The sequence below is a fragment of the Melanaphis sacchari genome, unplaced genomic scaffold (genome assembly GCF_002803265.2).
Source record: "Melanaphis sacchari strain LSU unplaced genomic scaffold, SCAv2.0 Contig26_pilon_pilon, whole genome shotgun sequence".
Taxonomy (NCBI): domain Eukaryota; kingdom Metazoa; phylum Arthropoda; class Insecta; order Hemiptera; family Aphididae; genus Melanaphis; species Melanaphis sacchari.
In genome coordinates this window covers 159,099-186,260 of record NW_020271143.1, presented here as the reverse complement: position 1 = coordinate 186,260, position 27,162 = coordinate 159,099, and the positions used below count along the sequence as shown (strand labels likewise).

General features: G+C 29.0%; 1 protein-coding gene across 1 annotated transcript; it reads left to right on the top strand.

Annotated features, from left to right (window-relative positions):
- LOC112595317 (hepatocyte nuclear factor 6-like) lies at window positions 1-26,757 on the top strand. Its single transcript, XM_025340462.1, has 6 exons — window positions 1-2,119; window positions 6,245-6,280; window positions 20,778-20,849; window positions 22,976-22,999; window positions 24,934-25,052; window positions 25,718-26,757. Exons 1-6 carry the CDS (start codon window positions 187-189, stop codon window positions 25,943-25,945), a joined length of 2,412 nt encoding a protein of 803 aa, XP_025196247.1. The 5' UTR covers window positions 1-186; the 3' UTR covers window positions 25,946-26,757.
- Window positions 26,758-27,162: the final 405 nt, after the last annotated feature.

Below are 27,162 nucleotides of genomic sequence, written 5' to 3'. Positions count from 1 at the left end.
TCGTACTACACGTGGTGAGCGTATTCAGTATATAAACGATCGTACATACGTGTGTGCACGTAACGCACGCGTAACACAAACGCACGCGGGACAAGGTGTCCCGCAGTATTTGCGTTGTGCGTGTGCCCTCGCGCGGCGCGTGACGACAGTACGAGACACGCGGAACCGGCGAACGTTCTTCGCCGGATGGAAAACGTTCACAACATGGCGCCAGAGTCGCCTCTCAACGAAGTAGTGGTCGAGACAATCGATTCGCCACAAGACGTGCGGGTTCACGTCGACGCCGGTCGGCAGTCCGCGTGCCCCGTCGCCGAGCCGCCACCGACACGCGAACTGTGCATCACGCGAGTGCCGCGATCGCAGCCCGCCAGCAGGATCGTTTGCCATGCACGTTGTTCGCGACCCGTCCACCACGACGACGACTCGGACGAAGACCTGGACGACGACGACTTGGACGAAGAAAACGACGACGACCACAACGACCACAACAACCACCACCAGCAGCAGCAGCAGCACCATCAGCAGCAGCACCACCAACACCACCACCACCACCAGAACAACCGGGGTCACCAACACCAGCAGCACCACCAGAACCAGCACCACCAAGCCCACCACCACCAACAACACCACCAAAACCAACACCATCCGCACCAACAGCAGCAGCAGCAGCACCATCACCAAAACGCCGACCGATCGCCCGTCGAGAGTAACGGTGGCGGCAGTCGCCGCGGCGTAGGCGGTACGGTCGTGGTCAGAGGCGGTTGCGGTGGTGGCGGAGGTGGAGGCAGTAGTGTCATCGTCGAAGACGCCAAACCTCCCGAGAGCACCATCACCGTGATCGTTCACCATCCAGACGACGAACGGGCGAGCCGATCGTCCAGACTCAACACCAGGCATTCCGTCAGCGTGGCCGGCATGATCGAGGCGCAAGACTACCATCGCGGCTCCGGGAGCGGCAACAACAGTGTACTCCAGCTGCACCACCAACAGCAACAACAACAGCAGCAGCAACAGCCCGAACCCACTTACCAGACGCTCACGTCGGTCAACGGCAGGATGTCGCCGCCCGGCTACAGTCCTAACTCGTCGTACGCCACGCTTACGCCGCTCCAACCGCTGCCGCCCATATCGACCATGTCCGACAAGTTCGTGTACGGTCACTCCAACAACGTGTCCGGTTCGTTCACGGTCATGCAGAACAACATCGGCGGCATGGGCATGGTGGTCAACAGCCCGTACACGTACGAAAAGTTGGGCATGCACTCGCCCAACCACTATTCGCCCACGCACATGCATCACATGCCGCAGCAACAGGGCTCGCCGATATCGCCGCAAAGTGCTTCGTACAGTCAAAACGGTGGCGGCGGTGGAGGCGGTGGCGGCCTCAACTCGCCGCAGAAGAGTATGTCGTCGCCAAACAGCTGCTACGACTCGCCGTACACGCAGATCGGCCCTGGCGGCCGGTCGGGGGGTGGCAACGCGATGCACAGTCCCGACATGAGTCAAAACTCGGGGTCGCTGCACTCGCCGCCGATGTCCAGTTACGGCGGCACTACCACGCTGTCCAACGTCAACGGGCTGACCACCATCACGCCGCACCCCGGCCGGGGCGGTGGCGGCGGCGTCGTCGTGTCTCCCAGACACTCCCCGTCGCTGGTAATACACCCCATCATACAGCCCCAGGAGGTGGTGGTCACCACGTCCTCGCCCTCGCCACCCGACCACTCGCAGAGGATGCAGATGATGCACCAGCAGCAACTGCAACAGCAGCAGACCACGCTAATCAAGACACAGTCGATCACCACCACGACCACGGTTTTGGTGCAGAACGCGTCTTCGGCATCCGGTTCGAACGGCAGCGGTTCCGACATGGAGGAGATCAACACCAAAGAACTGGCGCAGAGGATCAGCGCCGAGCTGAAGCGGTACAGCATACCGCAAGCGATATTCGCGCAACGCGTGCTATGCCGGTCGCAGGGCACGCTATCCGACCTGCTCCGAAACCCCAAGCCCTGGTCCAAGCTGAAGTCCGGCCGGGAGACGTTCCGCCGAATGTGGAAGTGGCTCCAGGAACCCGAATTCCAGAGGATGTCGGCCCTCCGCCTGGCAGGTACGCACGGTACATACGATTTGACATTGATACTTACCTATATATTATAATTTATTGCAAACTTGACATCTATTATCATCGTAACGCATAAATTGATATGATTGTATTGTTGAAATAATTTGCCGCGGGTCGAATGCGTATAATTGACATTGTTATTATATTATTATTATTGTATGCCCACGCCGCACGCACACAACACGTGGTTATCGATTTATTATTATTCTTCTGCCTCCACGCGAGTATGTTTGTATGTGTATGTGTGTGTGTAGCGTTTGAAAACGCTTTTTTTTCACGAAAATTGCAATTTTTATTGTTTTCTTCCATTTTGGCCCGACTCCGACCGCTAGACAATCCAAAACGTACTACTAATAATAATATATTAAATCATATTTTTGATATTTCCATATGACGATGTACCTATGCTAAGAAACACGCATGACGATAACAATACGCGTCGTGTTGTCGGGGGCTTAGCGATCTATTCGCATAATATTTTAATAATATCGTCCAACTAGGCACTATACGCTGTGGCTTTGCACTTTGCACACCGAACGGGTACGCTCTCTGTACCCCTCTCCCCCCAACACGCGCACCACACCACAATAGCCCCTCCTCTTCGCCGCCGCCGCCACTGCCGTAACGTCGCCCTACTCCGCATCCGTCACCTAATCGGCAGCGCCGCCGCCCTCCACCATCTGGTATAGTGCACTGCGCTCGAGAGGAGTGCTCGACGATCGTTTTCCGCGTCAGCCCGACGACGGCGAGCACCAGCTGCCGCTCCGGCCGAGTGCGCGGACACGGTGCCGTAACGGCGACACTTTCCAGCGGCGACCGTTCAATCCGTTTCGGCCGGAACACCGCGACGACTTACTGTCGATTACGAGTGGACTATATGCGCACCGCCATGTATAGCATATGCTACTATATACGATCGCTTTACGTTTCCGGTTCCGGAACAATAGTTTCGCAACAGCAGTATTGTCCGCGAGTAGGTGTGACATACAGCCTACGCATATAAATCAAGTCGAATGGCTTTTTTTCATTTTTCGTATCTAAACGATTCGCAAAACGTGCACGTCGTAAAGGCGCTGACGATAAGAATTACAACGTTAACGACAAAAGGCGTCGCGTATCGTCGTTATAGGACAATAAAAAAAAAAATTCAACCCGTCACGCCGAGTCACGGGTCCGCGAGTCACGTATATGGTATGTGTATGTACGATGTCCGCCGGGGGCCACGATGACTTACATTACTGTACGTGAGTGGTTATGAATTTGAACCGCGACCGTTGTTTATTTACCAATAATAATAATAATAATAATAATAATATTACTGTACTCGCATCCGTTCCCCATACCGCCGTTTCATATAGAATTTGTTTTCTTCAAACTAATCACTATACGTAAATACCACCTATAACCCATTTTGATTCGTAATTTTTTTCGATTCGTTCTCCAAGGACAATTCAATTATTTTGTTCGTGCGCCTCGAACTTCGAAAACTCCCCTCTACGTTTACCCCTTACGCGCACCCCCATATGGCCATATTATCCATGCGGCCATATGGCGTATTGATGTGCCCACAGTGGTTCGGAAAACGCATATAATATTTCGGGGCAGAACTGTCGACAACAACGACGAAACCCGAAAATAAAATACGCGACATAGCGGCTATTACGGCGAGGACGATGATGCCGCGAGCGACGTCCGGAACTCTTACGGTGAATGTACATCGATACTACGATGTACGGATGTACGACAATACGTGACCGGAAGAAATTTGAACGCAATAATATAATACAATATCGTAGCGGCCGTCGCGGTTCCCGTATATCCGTTACACGCCGGGGTGCCTCTCGTTCTATCCCATACCCTCTCTCACGCGCTCTCGCGTTGTTTCTCGTTGGTATACACCGACGATATTATTATGATATGCGCACCATTGTCCTTGCTCGCGTTTCGTGCTCTATCCGTTAAGACAGGTGCTCTGTAAAGGATATATTTTATAATATTATAATAATTTCGCCGTGTACACCGTGCGCCAAGCGGTGTGCTGCACGCCCGCGTCATCGTCATAATAATAATAATAATAATAATGATAGTACAATATTATTATGCATAGAGACGGGTCACATTTCACGCTGAACGAATGAGGTACCATCACGAACTACGCGTCGCTATAAAACATTATTGTCATATCGCTGTTGTCGAGGACGGTCTTCGTTCCCGTCATCTGGTTTTCGGAATTTCTAATTTTCGATCGTGTACTTTTTTCGTATCACTAACGATCACGTAGAGTACACATTTTTATTTTATTATAAACACGCGTAATACAAGTGTGAAACCTTCGAGAATAGTTTACTATATCTAATGTAAAACGTAGCTTTTCCACGGCAAATTTGTCGTGGACTATGCATTACAAATACTGGACTGTAGGCGTGTAATCAAATTTTTGTATACACCATTTAAATTTTATTACGAATGTTTTATTATTATAATTATTATTTTCAAAGACTAGAAAATCGTTTTAAACATTTAGACACAGTGGATTGGATAATACAAAATATTGTTGAGATATAATTTACAAACACAAAATATAAATAGCTCAGTAGATACATAAAAGTATAGTGGATCCTTTCTATCTACGTCACACTTACTTGTGTTATAATATTTTGGATTTGTTTCATATATTTCGTCGTCGATAGGATATCTCTTGTTCGTTGTATGATAGTGATTTACTTAGATCTTGCAAACAAAAAAAAACTGATTTCGTATGGATTGAGATAAAAATGATCATGATTACAGATGTTATACACTACACTAATGATATCGACCACATATAAAATATCCGTAAATAATAGTCTTATTTTATAAGTAGAAATGTATTTTTACATTTCCATAAGTAAACTTATAATGTGTAATAACTACAATGATTAGAAATCATTAGCATGCCTAAAAAATGATTAATTTGTTTATCTTATAGAACAAAACATATTAAACGCTTATTTTATATTATATTTATTACGATTCATTTACCTACATACCTATTCACTATGTAATAATGTGATATTAATTGAATATAAACTTGTTCGGATTATGGAAATTTAATCATAGTCCGATCCGATAATTTATTCGATTTCATAACTCACTTAAGCCATCATCATTATTATTATTTGTAATTACTATTAGCGTTTTTATTATTAGCAATGTATGTTAATCCAGATTTGTAAAACAATTTCTCTCCTTAAAACTTTTCACGCTTTTTAATTTAACATCGATATATAAGCGCATTTTACATGATATGTGAATACTTAATAATAAACATTATAACAATGCCCAAGGCATTTATAAAATTCACTTATATTGTTTATAAATATAGTAAAGAGTAATTCACGGTATCCTTTTTTTGTCCATGAAAATTAAGAAAAAAAAATAAAACAATAATATATTATGTTGAAAAGATGTTGACAACTACGAGTGAAATAATCACACCAATTATCAAGATTGTTTTTACTTTCTTAAAAATGTATTAAGTATTACGTCTGATTAATGATTATAGATACTTGTCAATGTTAAGCTAACTAAAAAACGTATGCTGTCATACATTTATTTTTATAATTTAAAATCACTATATAAAAAAAAATCATCAATAAAACACCATATTTAATACAATATAACATCAATTTCGATGCGAGTTCGTTTAATACCTTATTATATAATAATATTAACTATTCAATTTTTTTGTACAAGTAACCTAATATTATGTAAATTTCAAATCTATAAACGAAATATCATACGACATAACTTAAATGAATTGAAACAAAAAATTGATTTTTTTAAATAAATAGGTATACGCCAATCGACAAAACAACAAATATCAAACGCGCACATTTTACACCAATCAAAAGTGTACAAATTACCTTTAATTCTCAATATTTTAATCTATAACCTATTTTTATTTAATTATTTGCTTTATCTGTTTTGGCTTTCTTATTCTATATTTGTATTATAATATTTATTATTTTTACTCGCTTTTAAAATACCTTACTCTATCGCTTATCTATTATACTCATATATTTATTAACATAATTTGTTTAAATGAAAAGAAAATAGCTTATAGTTTTAAAATTTCAGATGATTCTTCTTCTAACCTCGGTCAAGACTTAGAAGGTAAGTTACGTTTTGTTTTATTATTAATAGTTTGTAGACATTTAATATAATTATACATCCAATTATCATAAGATACCTACGTCTTAATAAAAATCAATGAATGCAAAAAAAAATAAATAACTGAAATGCAAAAATTTTAAGCAAAACATAAAACATTATTAAGACCAATAAAAAATATTCTAAAATAATTCAATTTAATTTTATATAAATTTTTTACTCGATTTTTTTTTTTTTTATATATATAAATAATTATGAAGTATCTAATCAAAACAATTCTAAATTACATCTGATTGAAAGTTATTTGGGCGTGTATACGAGTTTAACTCGTGTTTATAATATTATATTTTATATGTTCCATAATTTTATAACTCTCCAACATTTTCAATTTTTATCGTCTTAATTATACGAAGTCATATTCAACATAAAAACAAGTATTAATGTATTAAATATAAATTCTTCCGAATTGTGTGTGATAAAAATAGTGAGTATCGCATAAGAATAAACGAATGAATTTGGAAGAATTTGTATAAATAATTATCTAAATTACGGATAGTTAAATAATTATTCTTAATATATATATATTAAATAAATATGTAATTTTATAATAATGTACATCTCTCTCTGTACAACATACGTTTGAACGTATTATAATCTTACGTAGATAACTCATACATTTTAAAATCGTGTTCGAATTATAATTAGAAATCGTATTTTAACGATTGACATTATTATTATTTATACTCGATTCTTAAAATATAGACATTTTGAAAATCAATTAAACAGTGATGAAGATATTAATGTTCTTGAATCACACAAACGCGTGGGATGCTCATCAATAAGATATCCTATAGAGCTGTGCATTATGTTATTATACTGTGAATATTCTGTTCGATTTCCCCACGATAATGCTAATGTCCGGATCGTTTTGCATAAAATTTATTAAAATAAGAAGGATAAAAATGTGCATTAGAAACGTAGTGAACTTAAACACCGCGAGGAGAAAAACGAACGGGGACAGTGACCTGCGCCAGTATTATCAAAGTCGCCGTTGGCAACACCACAAACGCTCGAACATCAAGAGCATCACCCCCGTAGTTATGAAAAGGGACTGTTAAAAATGACGTCACCGCTTTTTAGAAGGGAGTGAAGTGAATGATGATACCAAACGACCAAATACGCATAGGGGAACACTACTACGTTCACTGAACGTTAAGCTATCGAAAAGGTTTTTTTTTTTTATTCATTCTGAAATCCTAATAATGTTAATGCTTATGATTTTCAAATGCAATACTTAATTTAAAAGAAAACGCACGGAAATATTGACACGGAGCTTATCAATTTATATTTTATTATTACCTATAAAAAGTCAAACTTCTTAATGTCACACTACAATGGCACAACGTTTCTGAATATTTATATAGAATTAAATCGAAGATATAAAACGTCAACTGAAAATTGACATTTATACCATGGTTTCTCTGTCACACAATATTTTTATATACACCTATTTATCTTCTTTTTTATTTTATTCCCCACAATTCAAAACGATTTTGTGCATTGAACCAAATAATAATTTAAAATGTTATAAATCAATAAGTAAGATAATATGTCGTTAATCTAAAATCCGAAATTTTGTTTTGTAAACTTCTGTTTAATGTCTCAACTTACTATAATATGCTTTTAGTAGTAATTTAATGATTTTAATGTTCTATTTTGGGACTGATATGAGATACTTTAACGCCATTCATTTTTCTTTATCTTCTTTTGTCGACAAATGTAGAAATTTTATTACTCAATGTATAATCTTATGAAAAATAATAATAAATACTTATTTTCCTATATTATATCACAAATAATTCCATTGTCTTAAATTTTGATTCCACAGATGATTTAAGAATTACGAAAATCTATTTTTTATTATTATTGCTATTATATTTTGATCAGATTCTTATTGGTTTAAAATATGATTAAGTCTTAATTCCGTGTTCTATGATAGGTATTACGTTAATACGTTGACGATTCTCGTACATACCATTTGATAATTATTATTACCTAATGCTATTATATTATTTTTTTATACAGATTATGTTTTATATACATTATACGAGCTTTCAATAAGCCTACTATGCAGCAATAATATCTTCGCCAAAAGCCAAACATGATATTTTTCAGTATATAGCTTTCAATTTTTAAATAATAAAACTACTAACATTTTTTTTTTTTTTTTAATTCAAAGCATAAATACAATTGTACGCCTAATTATTTTATTAAATTAATATTTGTTTCTCATTTTGTTTTCTACACATTATTCAATTGTGGTTTTGACAATGTTATTAATGAAATACTTTTTGTTTTAACAAAATCATAATATTATTTATAAATTAAATAAGTTTTCTAATTATTAATTATAAACATTATTTCTATAATTAATTAACCACATGATATATTAATATATATCTAAGTTATTGACTTTCAAAGTTTGCATTTGTTTTCGATGATAAAGCAAAATCATATTGTTTGGCGTAGAGATTATAATAATATGGAAACCTCTCATTCTGTAATTATTATTCATTTGAATGGAATGAAGTTTTCAACGTCATTTCATCACAAACAAACTGCTTTGCGTAAAATAATAACTTTTAAACTTTTGTTTCAATTAGAGTTCAACGTAAATGATATTTGCAATGCCTTTCCAAAGTAAAATATATAATACTATATTCATTTTAAGTCGGTTACAAATGAGTTAGAAGAAAGAATTTAAAAACCTTCAACAAATATTGATTTTAATAAGACGTTTACACTATCTAGTAGTTGTAAATAAGTTTAAATTTTAAATTTTAAAAACTTTTCCGATAAATCAATTTTCAAAAGTCATTATGTTATTAATCAAAATATAAAAAAAAAAAAATGTGTTTATATGTATAGTAAATAGTTAATTTGTCCTACTAAACTGAATTACTTTGCTACTTCAATACAACTCGCTGGCTATTTCGTCTACATTACCTAATCTACATTTTCTTGAAATTTCAGGTGGAAATGTTTCTGTACCTGACAGGATTATATTATCTGTCAAAAACATTTTAATCCATGTTTATTGTACAATGTATTAAGTTATGAGTATTTCAATGTTACTATAATTTCTATACGTCCAAAAAACTCATTTGTTTCATTTTTTTTTCTGATTATCTTCTACAGAATGTTCTGAAAATAATGAGTTTTATAATAATTGGTGAAGGTACTATGTTTTTAAAACGTATAAACACAGTTACATAATATTTTATATAGTATTGAATTATATAAAGTATTTCACGAGTGTTTCAAGCCATCACAGTGTAATACGTACCTATAATAAAACGCCTTAAATTTATTTTAATGTTAAAAATCAAAAAAAAAAAAAAAAACGTAACTATATCTTAAAATACAGATTTCATTTCAATATATTATATAATAAATAACAAATAAAAGATATAATATTACAAAATTGTTATTGCAAAGTTAATTTCTTTACATAATTTTTAGATAATGTAATTTAAATATATACATGCATGATCATTTTACGACTTCATACATTTTTTAATGTTGACAAAATTACGTTATAATTCATATACTAATTAGTAATTTAATTAATATAGGTACACATTACCTTTTTAATTTTATTTTAGTCACTTAACTCAATAAACTTATGAGAATAATATATATATAAAAAAAATACAAATAAAATATTGAAAGCGTATTATAGGAATATTTTGATTTCAAATCAATAGTAGGATATTAAATTTGAATAATCAAATATTTTAATAACTACAAACATAACTCTGTAAAATTATTTCATAAAATTTGTAAAAATGTGATAGAAAAAAAATTAAAAACCTATTTTTTATTGGACTACTTGCTAGTTAAATTATGTTTATTACTATACACACAATTTTTTGTTTTGTTGCAAGGTCCGTTTGCATTGTATTGATCTTGTAAAAAATTCTTTTAATCGACTTTGTACATAACATAAAACTAATAGAGCATTGTATAGTGTAGCAGTAATTCACACAAAATACGTTTACTTAAAGCTAACATAACGATAACAATCGACTACATATGTTTACACAAGGAAACTTTCCTATAAAATACGCTGCATATTACCACATCTTAAGAGGACGTCTTAAACATATAGTGTTGTTATTTCTGCTTATAACATCATAAAATATACTCATTGAAGCAAAATTTACTATTTGCAAGATCGACTTACTATACTCTGGGTCCTATGTCAATATTGAATCGATATAAATAACGAAAGAAGAGACGATACGTTACCATCCGCAGTGTGGTGACGTATATCATTGTTTTTCAGCGTTTTGATTTTACATTAAGATACACACACAAATAAAAATTACTCAAAATGTTGTCGCAATGATCATCGAAAAACACTCGATGCTCTACTATAATAATACGATATTCACGTCCATCACGATATAATAACAATAATAATAATAATAATTAATATTATTATTGTCATCCTTATCGTATTACCGGTCGATATTAATGCTGATATTGACCCAGAAACTGATTCCGAGGCCGCGTCCATTACGGACGGAGAACAGCGAATCGATATATCAATGTTAGTCATCCTCCGTCCTTTTCCCGAAAACACTGGGCAACGCTCTCGGTGAAGGGGGAGGTCTACGGTTTTACCGGATTCGCGGGGTTGCGTCCCTCGCGTGGCTCACTACATGCCCGGAGGTGATATAATATATTCATATTGTTATACTCGCGGTGCTGTGTCCGCACAATGTGTTTTACTGAGGAATAAGCGCATGTGTATAATATTTCATACATTTTGAAAAACAAAAAAATAAATATGTTTTAATGATATTATATTAGTCCACGATCGGTGCGAAAGTGGATCGGTGCATGAATGGAAAATGAGACAACGCTGTAGCAATATTACATTCACAAATTCTCCTGAAAAATCTGTGAAAAATATTAGATCATTGATGTTATTATAAATATTCTGATGTAATTAAGATATCAGTGACACACAATTAAAATATAATAATAATCATACTTGATATGCAAACAATAAATAAAATTTAACGTATTAGTTTAAAAACTACTCGTTTTTCATTGTATGTTTAGTATAAAACAAATGTCGAGTAATAATTTACGAGTTTATTCAAAAATAATTTTTAAAAAAAAAATACCTCAATAATTTTTGCGACTTTGAGTGCCAATAGACAGGTGAATTTTGTATTCACTACTATTTTAATACAAAACATCTGATTACTCTTGCTTTTCCGTGTAAATTTTGTCATATTCACAATATCCCTTCCATTTAAAAATCCTGGACCCGTGCTAGGACGAATAACTGTATCTACAGTTCTACAGTTATCATATTGGTGTATTACAGCAAATATAATAGTATATATTCACCAAACGTGTTAATTAGAATTTAAAATTTATCTAACCATAGTTTCAATCATTTAGATATTTTAATCAAAATTTTAGTAAAAAATTTTTGAATTATTAAAATGTATTAGCTAAAAATAAAAGTCCTTAAAAATATTAAATAAATGTTGTATATGGTATTTATTGTACTTGACAATTTTTATTGATTATAAAATGTTGACGGATTAATATTGACTAACATTTTGAAGTCTTTAATCTAAATCTTTGAAAATTCATCACCATGGACCTATTGTTCTCAATACCAACACAAATTTAAATTACTCGAAAACTAATCGTTCAAACTATGATTTAAATTGATAAATATTTAAAAAAATATATGATAAAGTATACTTGGTGAATTGCTCTGTACACTATGTAGTTAATTGGTATGTACATTTAGTATATATTATCGACCTATTGTACACCATCTAGCTTGTATTAAACCTGTTCAGATGTTTCCGCGTGATGAATATTAATTATACTGTGCGTCTAAAACAATTAGCCAATTAATAATTTGGGATTCTCGGTCAATAAAACAGTTAAGCGTCACTACGGTTATAATATGAACGCGACCTTTACATGGGTACTATAAAGGTATATTGTAATATAGCAGTATAATATTAATGATACTGGTAGTTTCGTAGTGTTACACGATTAAACATTAAATTTGAATTCTAAAATAATATTTATTTATTTATATTTTTATTTGGCTTCAACTATATACATTCACGCATAGAACCTTATAATCGGGTTTCTCGTGTTAAACTACGTTATTTAATACGTTTTTTATTTGTTTTTACGCTATATATTATTCTACGTATTTTACGAAAAAATATTATTTATAAATTCCCTACAAAATTAAATACAGAGTATAAATAATTGTCGTATGAATACGGGTTATTTTGAATTAGTTTAAATTACAATTTCTTGATCCTTATTATAAACTTTTAATAAGTACACGTAGTTTTGTTTATAAAGTTAGTTTGAAATTTGTTTCAATCTTTTGTTCTACAGACGTTTGCATTTTAAATATTACATAGATACACAGACAATGTACGTTTAATGTTTACGTCAATAAAGTCTGTTAAAGATATAATACACTTTTATTTGGTCAGGGAAGGTTGTGTTAAACATGAGTAGGTAGCTTTTTATTTTTCCTCCCTCTAGTATTTTTCTTTAATTACATCACTATAAACAGTGTAGTGCTGATTACCAGCTACTATTATTATCCTACTTGAATTCCTGTACGAACAATTCGCGATTCTCCACGCTATAGGTATGTTTTTCACGGTAATAAAATTTCAAACAACGAAAACGACGACTAACCATTATATGGCTTATTTGAAAGAAACTTCAAAACGCACTGCAGCCGCTTATTTACCCTTCTGTGTACGCTCTAGCATCGATAAGGCTTCTTAGTTCCCATGTATGTTTGCCGCACTTTCATTATGGGCGAACGCGACTGATACGAATACTCAGAATTAGACACGTGTGAGAGCCCTCGAATCATAATTAATTACAACTTATCAATATGATAAAACATTCATAGTACATATATTATAATTTATATTATAATATGGTCATGGTGGAGCATAGAGATTTCTCGTTTTCATGTTAAAGTTTAAACGAAAACACGTCACGTCCCATTTTGTTCCTGGCTGTTAACCAAATTATTCTCTCGGTTAGTTCAAGATATTCGTAAACTAAATTAATTATTCACTTTATGCGAAAACGTTATTATTTTATAGTTTTTTGACTTAAAATCATAAGAAATTAAAAATTAATGGTTACAGATTTAATTTCGTTACTTTTGATTAGCACTAATCGGCCAATTTATTTAAATACCTTTTTTAAAAGGCAATTTTATTATTGTGACTGCGTGGTCGACAATGGAAGTGTGATTAAAAATTAGATTAGATAAATAGAAAACATAGATAAAAGAAACACTGGTTACTACTCAAGAAACATCAGCTACGTATGAAAGGTCTGATTCATCATGATCTATAAAAATGTGACCAATAGGCGATTAGATAGGATTTATTCATAATTAAATAATATGAATAAGACAAGTAGGTTAGGCAGATTTTATTTTTTTTTTATTTATCTCGAAGCCGCACGCAATAAAACATTTGCGATATTTCTAGAAATATTACCGTGCAATATTCTTTTGAGAGCTGTCTTTATTTTATCAGTGAATCGATATATTTTGTGTTTGGTTAAGAACTAAATAAATAAAAACTAAATTAGGTTTCTAAGGGATATTCAATTTTTCAATAATTGGATTTAATGATAACCTTGAAGATTCAAATCTGAATAAACATTATAAATCAAAAATTAAAACTTTGGTTATTTACAAATTGTTGGTAGCTTTCGAGAAAATTAAGAAAAGAAATGATACAATTTCTAATTGTATGTTTCAATATTTGTATGTTACGTAAACGGTAAACTATATAAATTATAAAATCCATTTTTAAAAGTTTATAAACTAAAATACTTCCAAAAAGTGTTTTATTTGATTAAATTGTGTTGACATTCAGTTGTATAACTATTAACAAAATAAATATTTACAATAAACATTTTAAATTTAATCACAATGATGGAATTAATAAATATTTCAAGACAGTAAATGCTATTGTCTATATAATACACTATTTACAAATAATTAAAATATCCCAATTCATTACAATTATTTAGAAATTAAAATACTGTAATATTAGTGAATATTTTAAAACAATAAGCACATGAAAAATTTTAACATCGAATATTTTCTTCTTTCATAAAATAATCAGAAACGTTTAATTATATAATAATAATAAATAATATATAAATAATTTATTAAATAATAATTTAAAAAATATTATTTATAAATAATAATTATATAATAAATAAATATTTTATTTAAGCTTTCATAAATTAAATGAAAATTCCACATTTTCTGTATAGAAAAAAATCTTTAATTATTGCATTATTTTAAATTTATAAAATAATTTGTCGAAAAAAATTTAAAACCTAAAATATTTTTAATAATCATATAGTAAATAATTCAAAAATATATCAAAAAATTATATACATTTATTTAACTTAGTTGTTATCTATAATTGTTTTGGGGTTAAACTTAATTTTGTATTCATACTTAAAAGTCAGATGAAATATTTAATTTATGCTACAATATATCTGTTTCTTATTACCTAAAATAGTAAATTCTATAATTACACAAATAATACATACATATTTTTTTTTTAAATGTTGATACACATTATATGATGTATAGTATTTTAAAATGTTAAGGTGTAAAATAAAAAAAAGAAGTGATCCAAATGTTTAAACAAAAGTATTAAAACTATTAACTTTTTTCATTATCTACCTACGTGTACAGCAATATATTTATTTGAAAAATTATCCTAGATTCTATTAATTTCAATCAAAAAAAGTTTACTAAAGGCAAGTAGCACCTACCTCAGTTTTTAATTAAAATTAAATTAAATTTTATGCAATTATAACTTAATATATAAGACGATAATTTAATTAAATAAATTATACATTCTCCTTCATTTTACAAAAACTATATGTTCTACTACAATTTATATTGTATTTTCATCATCAAATAATGACCTTTAAATATCAATTCTCTCCACTTTACTGTGTAGATTCATAAAAGTCCCTATATACTTCAATTCACAACAAGTAGGTAAATAGATTTGTTGGTAGGTACTTATACGGTCTAAATCGTTATATCTCATAATAAACTAAACATGAATATGAACATTTTCCTGATATATTTTTATTTCATTTAATATTGTGATTATATTGGCTAAAATTATATTATTATATATAGTTGTACCTATTAAATATGCTATATTTTAGATAGTTAGATGCAGTTTCTAAACTTCCATAGTTATAATTTGTGTTGCTTATAGATCATTCATGAACAGTAGAATTAAAAAATAGTACAATAATTATATTTTTTAATTTTAAGAAGACATTATTTTAATGAGACTTAAAATAGAAAACTAAAATTGTTTTTAAATATTTAAATACTTTTATGACATAATTTTTTGATGCTTAAAATTAGATATTTTTTTGAAAAGTTACAACAGTCAACAAATATTTATATTATAAAAACGTTATGTGAAATATACATATATTTACGATTGAAATTTTATCATTAACGGTTTTATAATTTCAATAACAACTTGATTTAACACATTAATTAAAAAAATATACGAAATCAACCCTGCATCTATCTATAATCGACACACAGTTATTAAATTATTATATATTTATTCAAAATCATACAAAAATAATAATTTATAGGTTTATCACCAAATTATTACAAAACTTTTTGTCTCTATGTTCTCGATATTTATTTTGAATATTCTTGATCTAATAAAGTTTGCTATCTTTTTGTGAATTTTAAAATAAATATCTTAAATTACTAAAAACTTTACTACATCTATTTTAGCAAAATCCATTGAAAAAAAAAAAAATAATAATTTAGGTTTTCATTTTCTATTTATTTTAATATGATATTATGTTAAACAATTTTTTAAATGCTGACCAATGTCAAATTAAATAAATAATAATGATGTACCCATTTTAATTTATATATTTTTCAATTACGAAAAAATAATCCATATTTCTAACTCAATAAACATGAAAAACGGATGCTAATAATACTTAATTAAATGAGCTAAAATCAATTAATGAGAAATTGGCTATGTAATTATGAGTTTTGAACAATTTTTTGTTGTCAATATATTATGATCGTGCATGTTAGGTAAATCATATTACGTTACATGTATATCACAACATCACATATTATATTGTACTCGCTACTCTTATGACTAGTAGTCCTTTTGATGTTAAACGAATTAAAAGTCATTAAGTGTAAGTACATACTAAATTAAATTTTTTGCATTTATATTACATGTATAGGCATGTTATGTTTGAATAAAAAATGATTAAAAAAAAAATGCTTTATAAATACAAAATGAAAAAAAAAATAGTTAAAATTTAAATAAAATTTTAAAATATACTACATACCTCAGTATTATTAAATTAATATAATATCAATTAAACTGTAAATTTAGACTTTAAAGCAAATATAACAATAAATTGCAATACAACACGATTAAAGTTATTCAATATATTCACAACTACGATAATTCCTAAAATATAGATCTAGTTTTGTCAATCCGTATAGAAATAGATCACTTCCCTAAACCTTTCTTAAATAAGAAAAAATTAAATAATTTGACTAGATCCACTCGTGGTTATATATTCAAATATATAACGTTAAAAATAAAATTCAAAGTTGTGTAACTTAAATGTTGAAATAATGACATTTCAAACAACCGAGTGACGTGAAAAACAAAACGTATTACCTAAAAACCAACATAGTTTTGTTTACTACGTCAGTATGTTAAAAACGATAAAACCTAAATCATTCAATACGTCTACCATTTTTCCATTAAAACTATTGTATTAAATTATAAAAACACAAATATTGATGAGTTGCAAACGCAGAACGAGAGAGATGATGCTGAATGTACAGAGATTGGTTGAAAAAAAAAACAAAAAAAAAGACTATCACTAGAGCGTAGATTTCTATGCAATTGCATATTTTATTATTTTATTCTTTTTCACTTTTTTGGATTTTTGTCAGTTACTTTTACGAATCATAATAATTTGAACTTGATGAATTTTTTTTTTTTTTGCATATTTCTGCACATTTAATGGTTATTTTATATTCGTGCATATTTTTATAAAATTCGATATGTAGGTATTACAAATTAAAACGAAAATTTTTCATTAAGTATTTAAGTAATTAATTATTATAAGTTGTTTAATTTGTGAATTTTATAAGAATAAAAAAAATCTTTTTGCATATTTATTGCATATTTTCATAATTTTTACTGCATATTATATGGCATATTTCGATACTTTTTAGTGCATAAAAATTTGTGCTCCAAGTCTATCACACGTTATAATGTGACTTACAGTTTGCTAAATCACTCGGTTCCGAATATAAATCTAAAAATATAAATGAAGCTCAGTTATCACAAAATATAGCAAGTAATTAAACAAAACAGTGAAAACCCGAAAGTTTTGACGAGTTAAAAATTTACGAAAAACTTCTTCGTTGTAATTATTTACATTGCATTAGCGTCTAAAACTCTAAGTAGTAACTTCACGCCTCAGAATAAATAGTAGATGAATAGATTTATATTTTATTGACTATCATTATATCTTATGATTAAACATTATTCATAAATAAGAACATTTTTCTGACATATTTTTATTTTGTTTAATATTGTGATTATTTTGGTTCTAGCTATGTCACCTGTTTTCAAATTATATTATCATATATTTTAAAATCTCGCTACATTTTCATTTTCGTTGTCATTATGTGGCTTCTAGATCTGTTATGGATATAGTAGAATTAAAAGTAAAAAAGACTTCAACCTTTATATTTTGTTTGTTCGTTTTACATGGTCATCTAAAAAAGTACAAACGCAGATAAGTAGTGATTGTAGATAAAGATATTTTGACTTAAATTTGTTTATTTAAATGCAATGCCACCGCGTTATATTTTTTTCTCCCGATCGTTTAAAATGAAATCAGGTATTTTTTAAATTCTTTATATTTTTTACGCGTTGAAACGAACAAAAATGTATCAAAAGATATAACCACTTACACCATCTCAACACTAAACTATAGGTAATTGTATCACACGTTTCTATACGCATATAATCCGGCGTTTGGACCCAAATTAACATTTACAATATCCACAAACAAGTGTGGCAAACGGTCAAATTGATAGCAATAAGATCGTGGTGCAAGAGAACAATCAACAAAGACCCTGTTTGAGCAGCATTATCACGGATGTATAGGACCAATACGTGTGCAATGTTTTTCGTCGCGTCAGCGATGTTACACGGTATATTATAACGTCCAACGTCCACAACATACAGACACACTTATGTTATGGTGTCTGTCATTCTTTTTTATATTTTAAATAATCGAAATCCAACACAACACAGGCTTTTCGTACGAAATTTTCTAGTGTCGCCTATTAATATTAATGAAGCCCGCGCGACAGTATACGAAGATTAATAACAGATAACATTTTGAAAAATGATGATCTTTTTGAATTATTTTTAAAATATTATCGTCATTAGAAAATGTTGAGAAGACTAAAATCTCTCTCCCCAACTCACTCTGCTGAATCAATTAAATCAAATCCTCATTTTCTAAGTATACTGTATCATTATTTTTCTAAATTTTTAAAATTAAACACAATAAATATTATTTAAAAACACCACAGAAAAAAAATTAGTTTTCTTACAAAAATATTTTACGTATATTATACGAAATCATCATTTCGTAGTCTATTCGTAATTTACAGTTAACAGTTAAGTGCATTTCATACCATTGGCTGAAGTGTTTAAAAATGTACTAACTTAATACATTGACAAAAGACTCTAGTTAAAAAAAATACTACAACATTCATTATTTGTATCGTTAATCCATATAGACTATCAATTCTTTTATTCGGTATTTTTTTTCTCCGATAGCGTGTTTTAAATAGTATTTCAGTAATTTTTTGTAATATCATATTTTAAATCATGTTTTTATAACATCATAATTATTATTATTATTAGCTAGATATGAAGCAAAATATTTATATTGCTGAAGTTTGTCCGTATTTATAACTATTATTATTATTTTACACGAACAATATTAATATAAGAAACTATACAGAGTTATCTGAAAATAACACGAACGCATAGTTACACAACTATCCGAAAACACCCAAAGTTGGATGTTGTGTTTTGACATTCAGCAGTAGGTACCTGCAGTTCGAATTTTCTCTCTCGGACGCCTGTATCGTATTACTAATCGATTTACTTTTTCGTCGATGTACAGCTTACTCGGAAACTATAAAATACGAAATAGTTTATCGTCGGAAACGTTTTTATAGCTGACAATGACAATTTTATTCCATTTCAATTACACACTGCAGTACAATATTATTTATTGTTCAACGCTCGATGCCATCGCCATGCCATATAATATGTATTAAATCTACGAATGTCAAATAGTGATGTTCAAATATTAGACAATTACGTTTTCAAACACAAAATGTTAGTGTTCAATTGCTCAATTAATAATGATAATATTATATATTATTATTTATATAATACATACTCTAATAACTACGTACCTTCGTTCCTTTGTATTTTCTCAGCCATAAAAAATCTTAATCGATGTTACTTATCCTTTTAGTGTTAAAAAGACACTAAAAAGAATAAACGGTAATGTACATTTATTTTTGAGCTTGAAATCGATTTGATTTCGTTTTCTATTGACAATAAATGTGGAAATGTTTGGGAATAAAACTCGGAAAAATGATTTCAAAATTCAATTTACTAATATACTTATTCACGTTCTTAAAAACACAAATATAGGTAATTGATATATTGTTATAGCAAACGTAGAGTTTGTTGGAAAATCGCCAATCACCGAAGTGCAACAAATACATTTGTCTCGTAGCCGAATATCAATATCGCCCTCAACTATTATGTTTCGTTCATCTTCAGTAGTTCGGTAAACAATAATTTATGATGACGTGGAGATGCAATCCGTTGTGAAAATGTGTTTTTTTTTTAATTTCTCTTAAAAGTTGTAAAAACTGAAAACTTTATTGGGTTTTCACTTCTGATCAATAATTTTATCATAACACCAATGTAAAAGTAATTAAATACTATTGGCCAAAACTAGAATACCATAGATAAGATTAAATCGTTTCTCGAACGTAATTTTTATTTAAAAGAAATTTACTACCAGAAAAACGATTGGTTCTAATAATCTGATTTAATTCTCGTAATGACACACAATACTATTTTAAAGATTTATTTTCATCATGATCAAAATTAACAATCATTGATTTTTGTTTTGTATTTTTATGGTGTAACGATGGTACCTCATTATTATTAACAAAAGTAAAGAAAGTTGTCAATTTTGTAAATTAGATGACGTTTTATTTATTTTTCAGGTATGTTATTGGCAGAAAATGGACTGCAAAATGTTACATCACCAAATGTTGGAAATTATATCAACAATATGGGTTAGTACTATTATTATATTTAAATAAGTGTGTTAGATCTTAAAATATTTTAAAATATTTATTTATTTTTTATGATTATTTTATACGTTTCACTGTTTAGACTCTTATTTTAACGATTAATATAGGTACCATATTTTCAAGAAAAAAAATTTAATTAAAAGCAGAATTAAATAACACAAAAATGAAAAATTGTTTCTAAAAATAATAAAATCACGAATTATAAGCACGAAATAATATTTTTAATAACCAAGGGTTGTGTTTCAGCGTTTGATCGTATTCAAATATTTTATTTCTAATTCGTCAATAATGAACAACCTTTTGGTACCACAACTACAGAAGTAACAATATTGAATAAATTGTGTATTAAAAGAAGTACAAATAAAATGTCTGGTAAAAAAATCAAAATCTATTCAGCAATATAATACACTCAAAATAATATAAAAATGATGTTTGATTTTTTTTTTCTTACCCTCAATATTAGTTCATATTCATTCAGGAACCATTAGATACTAATTTTTGAAAAAATACCATCAGATATTAATTTACCTACATTATAAATGTAAATAATAAATTTATTTTATCTGTCGTACTTAAAACCCCAATTATTTGCTTTTCATAAAACATAAATAGGTATCACATATAATAATAATATTTTTCTTATGAACACACGATTGTACATTTATATTGATATTAAAATAATAGCAGTTATTCAATACATACCACTTATTAGTTATATCTATTGATTAACATTCTGACATAATTTGTTTAATTGTTCGTAGTTTAATCCCAATAATATAGTATATTATTTTATTTTATTAATAACCTTTCTAGTCTCCTTTATTTGCATATCTGAACAATTACATGCAATCAAAACTGAAATAAAATTATGTTTAGTTTCACAAAATAGTAAAAAAACTTAATTTTCTAAAAAACAAAAAAAAAATATAACATTTTATGTTTAAAATCTAAAATACATTATTTCAAATGAAAATGTATGCTATAATTTACATTTTTTAACTCACTATAATAATAAATATTAAGTGTTCCATGTACATTTAATTACCATTAATTTAGATTATTGGTTTGAACTAAAAACAAATCAATAACTTTATTTTAATATAATAAATAATAAGGAACAAAAAAAAACAAAACAATTATCTGTATTCAAAACATTTCATTTTAAATATTTTTAATAAACATATTTTTTACAGAGTAAAATTATAAATTTTCTAATAGTGTTTATAGTCTTCTAAGTTTGTTTATCTTTTCACGAGAATTAAATATTAGGAAAACAATATTTATTTTACCCTGTTCAGGATATAAAAAAAACATGTCATTATAATAGAATATTAAATGCGAAAATAATATAAACAAAACTGAACGACCACGTGAGTCAAAAATTAATTTCTTTATTAATAAATCTTCATGGATATAAGTTTTCAACATATTTCTTTACACGTTTTAAAAATGTTTCGCCCAAAACCACTAATAAACTTTTTTTTGTTACTCTACTATAATGTAAAAATCAATATTTCATTCCCATGTTAAATAATATAGTCTATAATATGGTATCATGGTCTAACGAAAATTTATTTTTATTAATATCCATATAATACAATAAAATTTATGTCAATAAAATTGTCATCTATCTTGGAGAACAATGTTTTCTTATATAAATCGAAAAGATGTATTTTGTATCCTTACAAATTCCATTAAGCATCATAATTTAATCACTCGAGTCATCTATGTATTATATTTATTGTAAAGTTTGGTTGGTATATTTCGAATCAATCAAAATGTTTACTCGTGTTCATCGGGTTTATTCCTATTTTGGTTTTCTATGATTTCGCAAATATTCTTAATTAAAATTACGTTATTCTGCACAATTATAATATTGGTAGGTGGTTAATTTATATCTATTAATTTATTGTATTAAAACAATTAACTTGTTTGCATACATATATTATAACTGCTCTTGTTTACTAACTCGAGGTTGTACAATTAAATTTGATGAAAATCAAATGTAAATATAGTTAAAATAAAAAGTTTGATAAAAAATGTGTATAATAATTGTTTTATAGCCAAAAATACATAACTTTTTTTTTGTTTTGTTTTTTTTTCCACAGTAGCTCAAATTCCACTGCAAAACCGTAAGTTATTATTTAAAATAACCAGTATAATCATAAATCACCATTAAAAATCATGTACTTACTAAGAGTCTATTAATATAACGAAAATATTTTTTAAATCTTATCACTACTGGGGCAGGTGTATTTAAATTTAAATTCATGATGAATCACTTGAACCATTTCCGAAAAAAGGTTTTTAAGTGGAAGAGCTTAATAAAATTTGAGATTTTTGTCAAAATATATGCTTTCTCGAATACGTGTTTTTTTTTTTATAAATAACCATCTCAAATATAACCTAGTATTAAGGAATTTAAACAACAACCTTTCTTGTTTAACCTTTATTTAAGTTTTTAATCCATGAAATTTAATTAAAACAGCTGAATAAAGTTGTATAAAAAAAAAATATAAACATAATTATAATATAACACTATGTAAATAAGATTTTTTATGACAACATTTCACTAAAAATGTCAGTATTTCTTATTGTTGAATTACTCATGGTTATCTTTAATGCAACTTTTTTGAAAGTAATTTATTCTATTTTTTAATAATGCCTTGCAAATTCAAAAAATAATAATCAAATGTACTTATACCATAGAATATAAAAACCATTAGCTTAATACATTTTTCTGAGCCTTATATTTTGTTGTCCAAATGTATATAATTTAATACACAATTTATAATAAAAAACAAGAAATGTAATAAATATATAAAAAACCAAGTACATAAATAAATATAATACGTATTTTACGTATTTACATGAAATTTATTTATATTTTTATCCAACTTAATTAATAGTATCTACGTATCGTGTACTGTATACAATGTGACAATTATAAATTTTAATAAATAGTATATTATATACTTCACTACACTGTGTTATCTGTGTAAAAATGTATTCGGTTATACTCAATAATGAGTTTATTAAATTGAATCAAGTAAATCAAGAAAAAACTCACTAACGAGTTTATAATATGTTTTTTAGATTTAAGTGTGTGTTTACACATAACAAACACCAGGAACTGAAAAGCGGAAATATACAATACCCTTGACAACATTAAGTTAGCTCACGCATTCTACATGAAACGTGGAAATATTTAATTTTATAATTTTTCTTAAAATCTCTACACCGAGTACTTTAAAATTATAATTATTTCGCTCTATACTTTTAATATGCATGTAATCATAATGATTTTAATATTTTTAAACACAAAATACGACGTAGGTACGAAATATTTTATCATTAAGTACATGTTATCTTAAAGAATCACAGAGGCATTATCTTGATAAGCAATTATTAATTAAAAATAAAATATAACAAGTTTGAATATAAAATTTTATTATATATTATTACCTATTCAATCCCTAAAGTTCATCAAGTTTTATATTTTTCACCAATATGGCTTTCATACGTTTATTATTCATAAGCCGTATCAATATTTTATTAGATTTAAAACTAAAAACAAATAAAAGTACATCTTTCATGTTTTTTTTTGTTTTGTTTTGTTTTTCATTTCCTAGAAACCATGTTTTGATTTTGAACCTTTATTCCACAAAGTAAAAAGTTTATTAATCGTGCGGCTTACTTTTAGAACTATTATTGTTTTAATATAAACTTCTATAATATTATTGTTCATCAAAAAGTCAAATTTTTACAAAATTCACAATTTAAAAATTCTAAAAATTTAAAAATCTCCTTCCAAGCTTTTTTTTTTAATAATTCCGTTATATCAGGACAGTTTTCGATTATTTTTATATAATAATAATATTTTTTTTAATACTATGGATACTTTGCTAATATAATTCATGAAAAAAATATGCAAAATTATTGATAAACAAATAATTTATCAATGTCTATGTATCATACGTATGCACATGAGTACACGTTTTAATTTCAGTCAATACTGAAATTTTCAATTATTGTATCTTTGTTTGTTTTTTTTTTTTTTTTTTAGCTCCTTGCAAACGAAAAGAAGAATCCCAACCTATTATTCCTGATCATTCAACTGCACCCAAAAAACCACGTTTGGTCTTTACTGATCTTCAACGACGAACACTACAAGCTATTTTCAAGGTACATAACTATAATAATATCAATTAGTTCTTTTTTAAACAATATCAAGAAATGTTTAAAATAACACTTAAAAAGTTTACGACTACTAGATGTATATTTTAAATATTATGAAATGTTATACCTTAAATAATTCACGTTGTAATATAAAACGAAAAAATTCAACTTGTGTCAAAAACGGGAAAAAATTCAAAAAATATTTAATTTAACAAAAACGTTAACTTAATCGTTTAAAATAAAGTTGAAACTAAATACACTAATAATTTTTTTTTTAAGATATAAACATAAAAACGCTTAAAAAAGCAAATGATCACTACTATTGAGTGTTTAAATTGAATATAAGCAAATTACATTGGTCTTAAAGGAGTTTAACAATTTCTCAAAATACCTAATTAAATAATTTTAACCTTAAAGAAACAGCATACATTAATAGGTATTTAAATTATACATATCTTTTAGGGTAATTAAATTAAACAAATAAATTATGTTTTCTAGTAAAATAATTAAAAACTGTATTAAAACAAACGAGTTATTTAAAATCTTTTATATATAAATATATATATATATATATATATATATATTCAAAATCTAAAACTGAAAAATTAAAAATATTTTAATCCTTGGTGTATACACGTAAAAAACTAACTTTTTATAATTGAATTCCGTAGGAAACGAAAAGGCCGTCAAAAGAAATGCAAGTAACCATAGCTAGACAATTGGGTCTGGAACCGACTACAGTCGGTAATTTCTTCATGAATGCCAGAAGACGATCGATGGATAAGTGGAAGGATGAAGATCCAAAAGTAATAGCGGCATCGAACCACCATCAAGACGACATTGTAGTCAACATGCAAACAGGGACACATATGGGTAACCACCAGTCTGAAGTGTTGTGACCAATAATTAATTAGGATAAATATAGATATTTATTCCAAAATATTAGAGTACAATATCGAAATGTGATTTATTTTCTGGTCAGTTATACTATAAAAGTTAATAGATATATTTTTTTCTGTTTTTACATAAAATTATTATCTCGACATATATATTATGGTAAGGCAACATAACATATTTCCCAGTGATTTTATCCCTACTAATTTTTAATCATAACACGTAACTAAACCATAACCACGTGTCCCTACTTCCCGTCCCATAATCGTAATAATTGAAAACAAACAGAAATTGTGTAAAAATCGAAAGTCGATTGACTTCTGTATAATATGTTCATTATTTGATTAAACCAATAAATGTTTCTATTTATTTTCTTAGATATCTATACCAATACTACGCTATTATAAAATAGTTCTTACCAATGGTTAAATTTGTTTTATGTAACAACACTATGATATAAGTACGCTTCAAATTTTATTATTTTAAAAATACATATTGTACTAATTTTGTTGAAAATCATTTCACTGATATTTATACAATATTTACTTAATGATCTCTGCGCATATGTAGTCATATTGAAGTATGTAATATTATTAAGGCCAAATCACAACATTTAATGATTGTTCAATCAAATCAATAATCTAGTCAAAAACCGCTCAATTTACATACAAATTGAAAAAAAACATATTTATAAACGATTCTTTTGAAGTATATATTTTTATCACAACTTTATGCTTTCACATACTTTACTAAAATGTATTCCGTCATAATATTTTGTAATACCTAACATAAAAAACTATAGTAATAAAAGAACATAATAAAATATGGACTTAATAAATAGTTTATTGAAACAAAATAATTTATAACGAGCTTATTTTTAATTAAATAATAATATTATTCCACGAAACTGATTACCAAGTGGAAATTCCTTAAGGAATCATATTTTTCGCATCCGAGTTAAAAATTATACTTTAGTGATAACTTAAGCATTCCATAGTCATTATATCTAGTCAAAATAGTTAGTGCAATCGACTTAATGTCAAATTTAATAACTAGTGATATTTTATTATTTTATTTTAGTTTTTAATTTATTATTTTTTGTTTTTGACCCGAGTTTTTTGTTTCGTGGTTTTTTAGAAAACAATACAATTGCTTAATTTATTATATGATGTTTGAAGTAGGAAAAATTATCAAACAAAATAATAAAAATTAAATTGAGAGT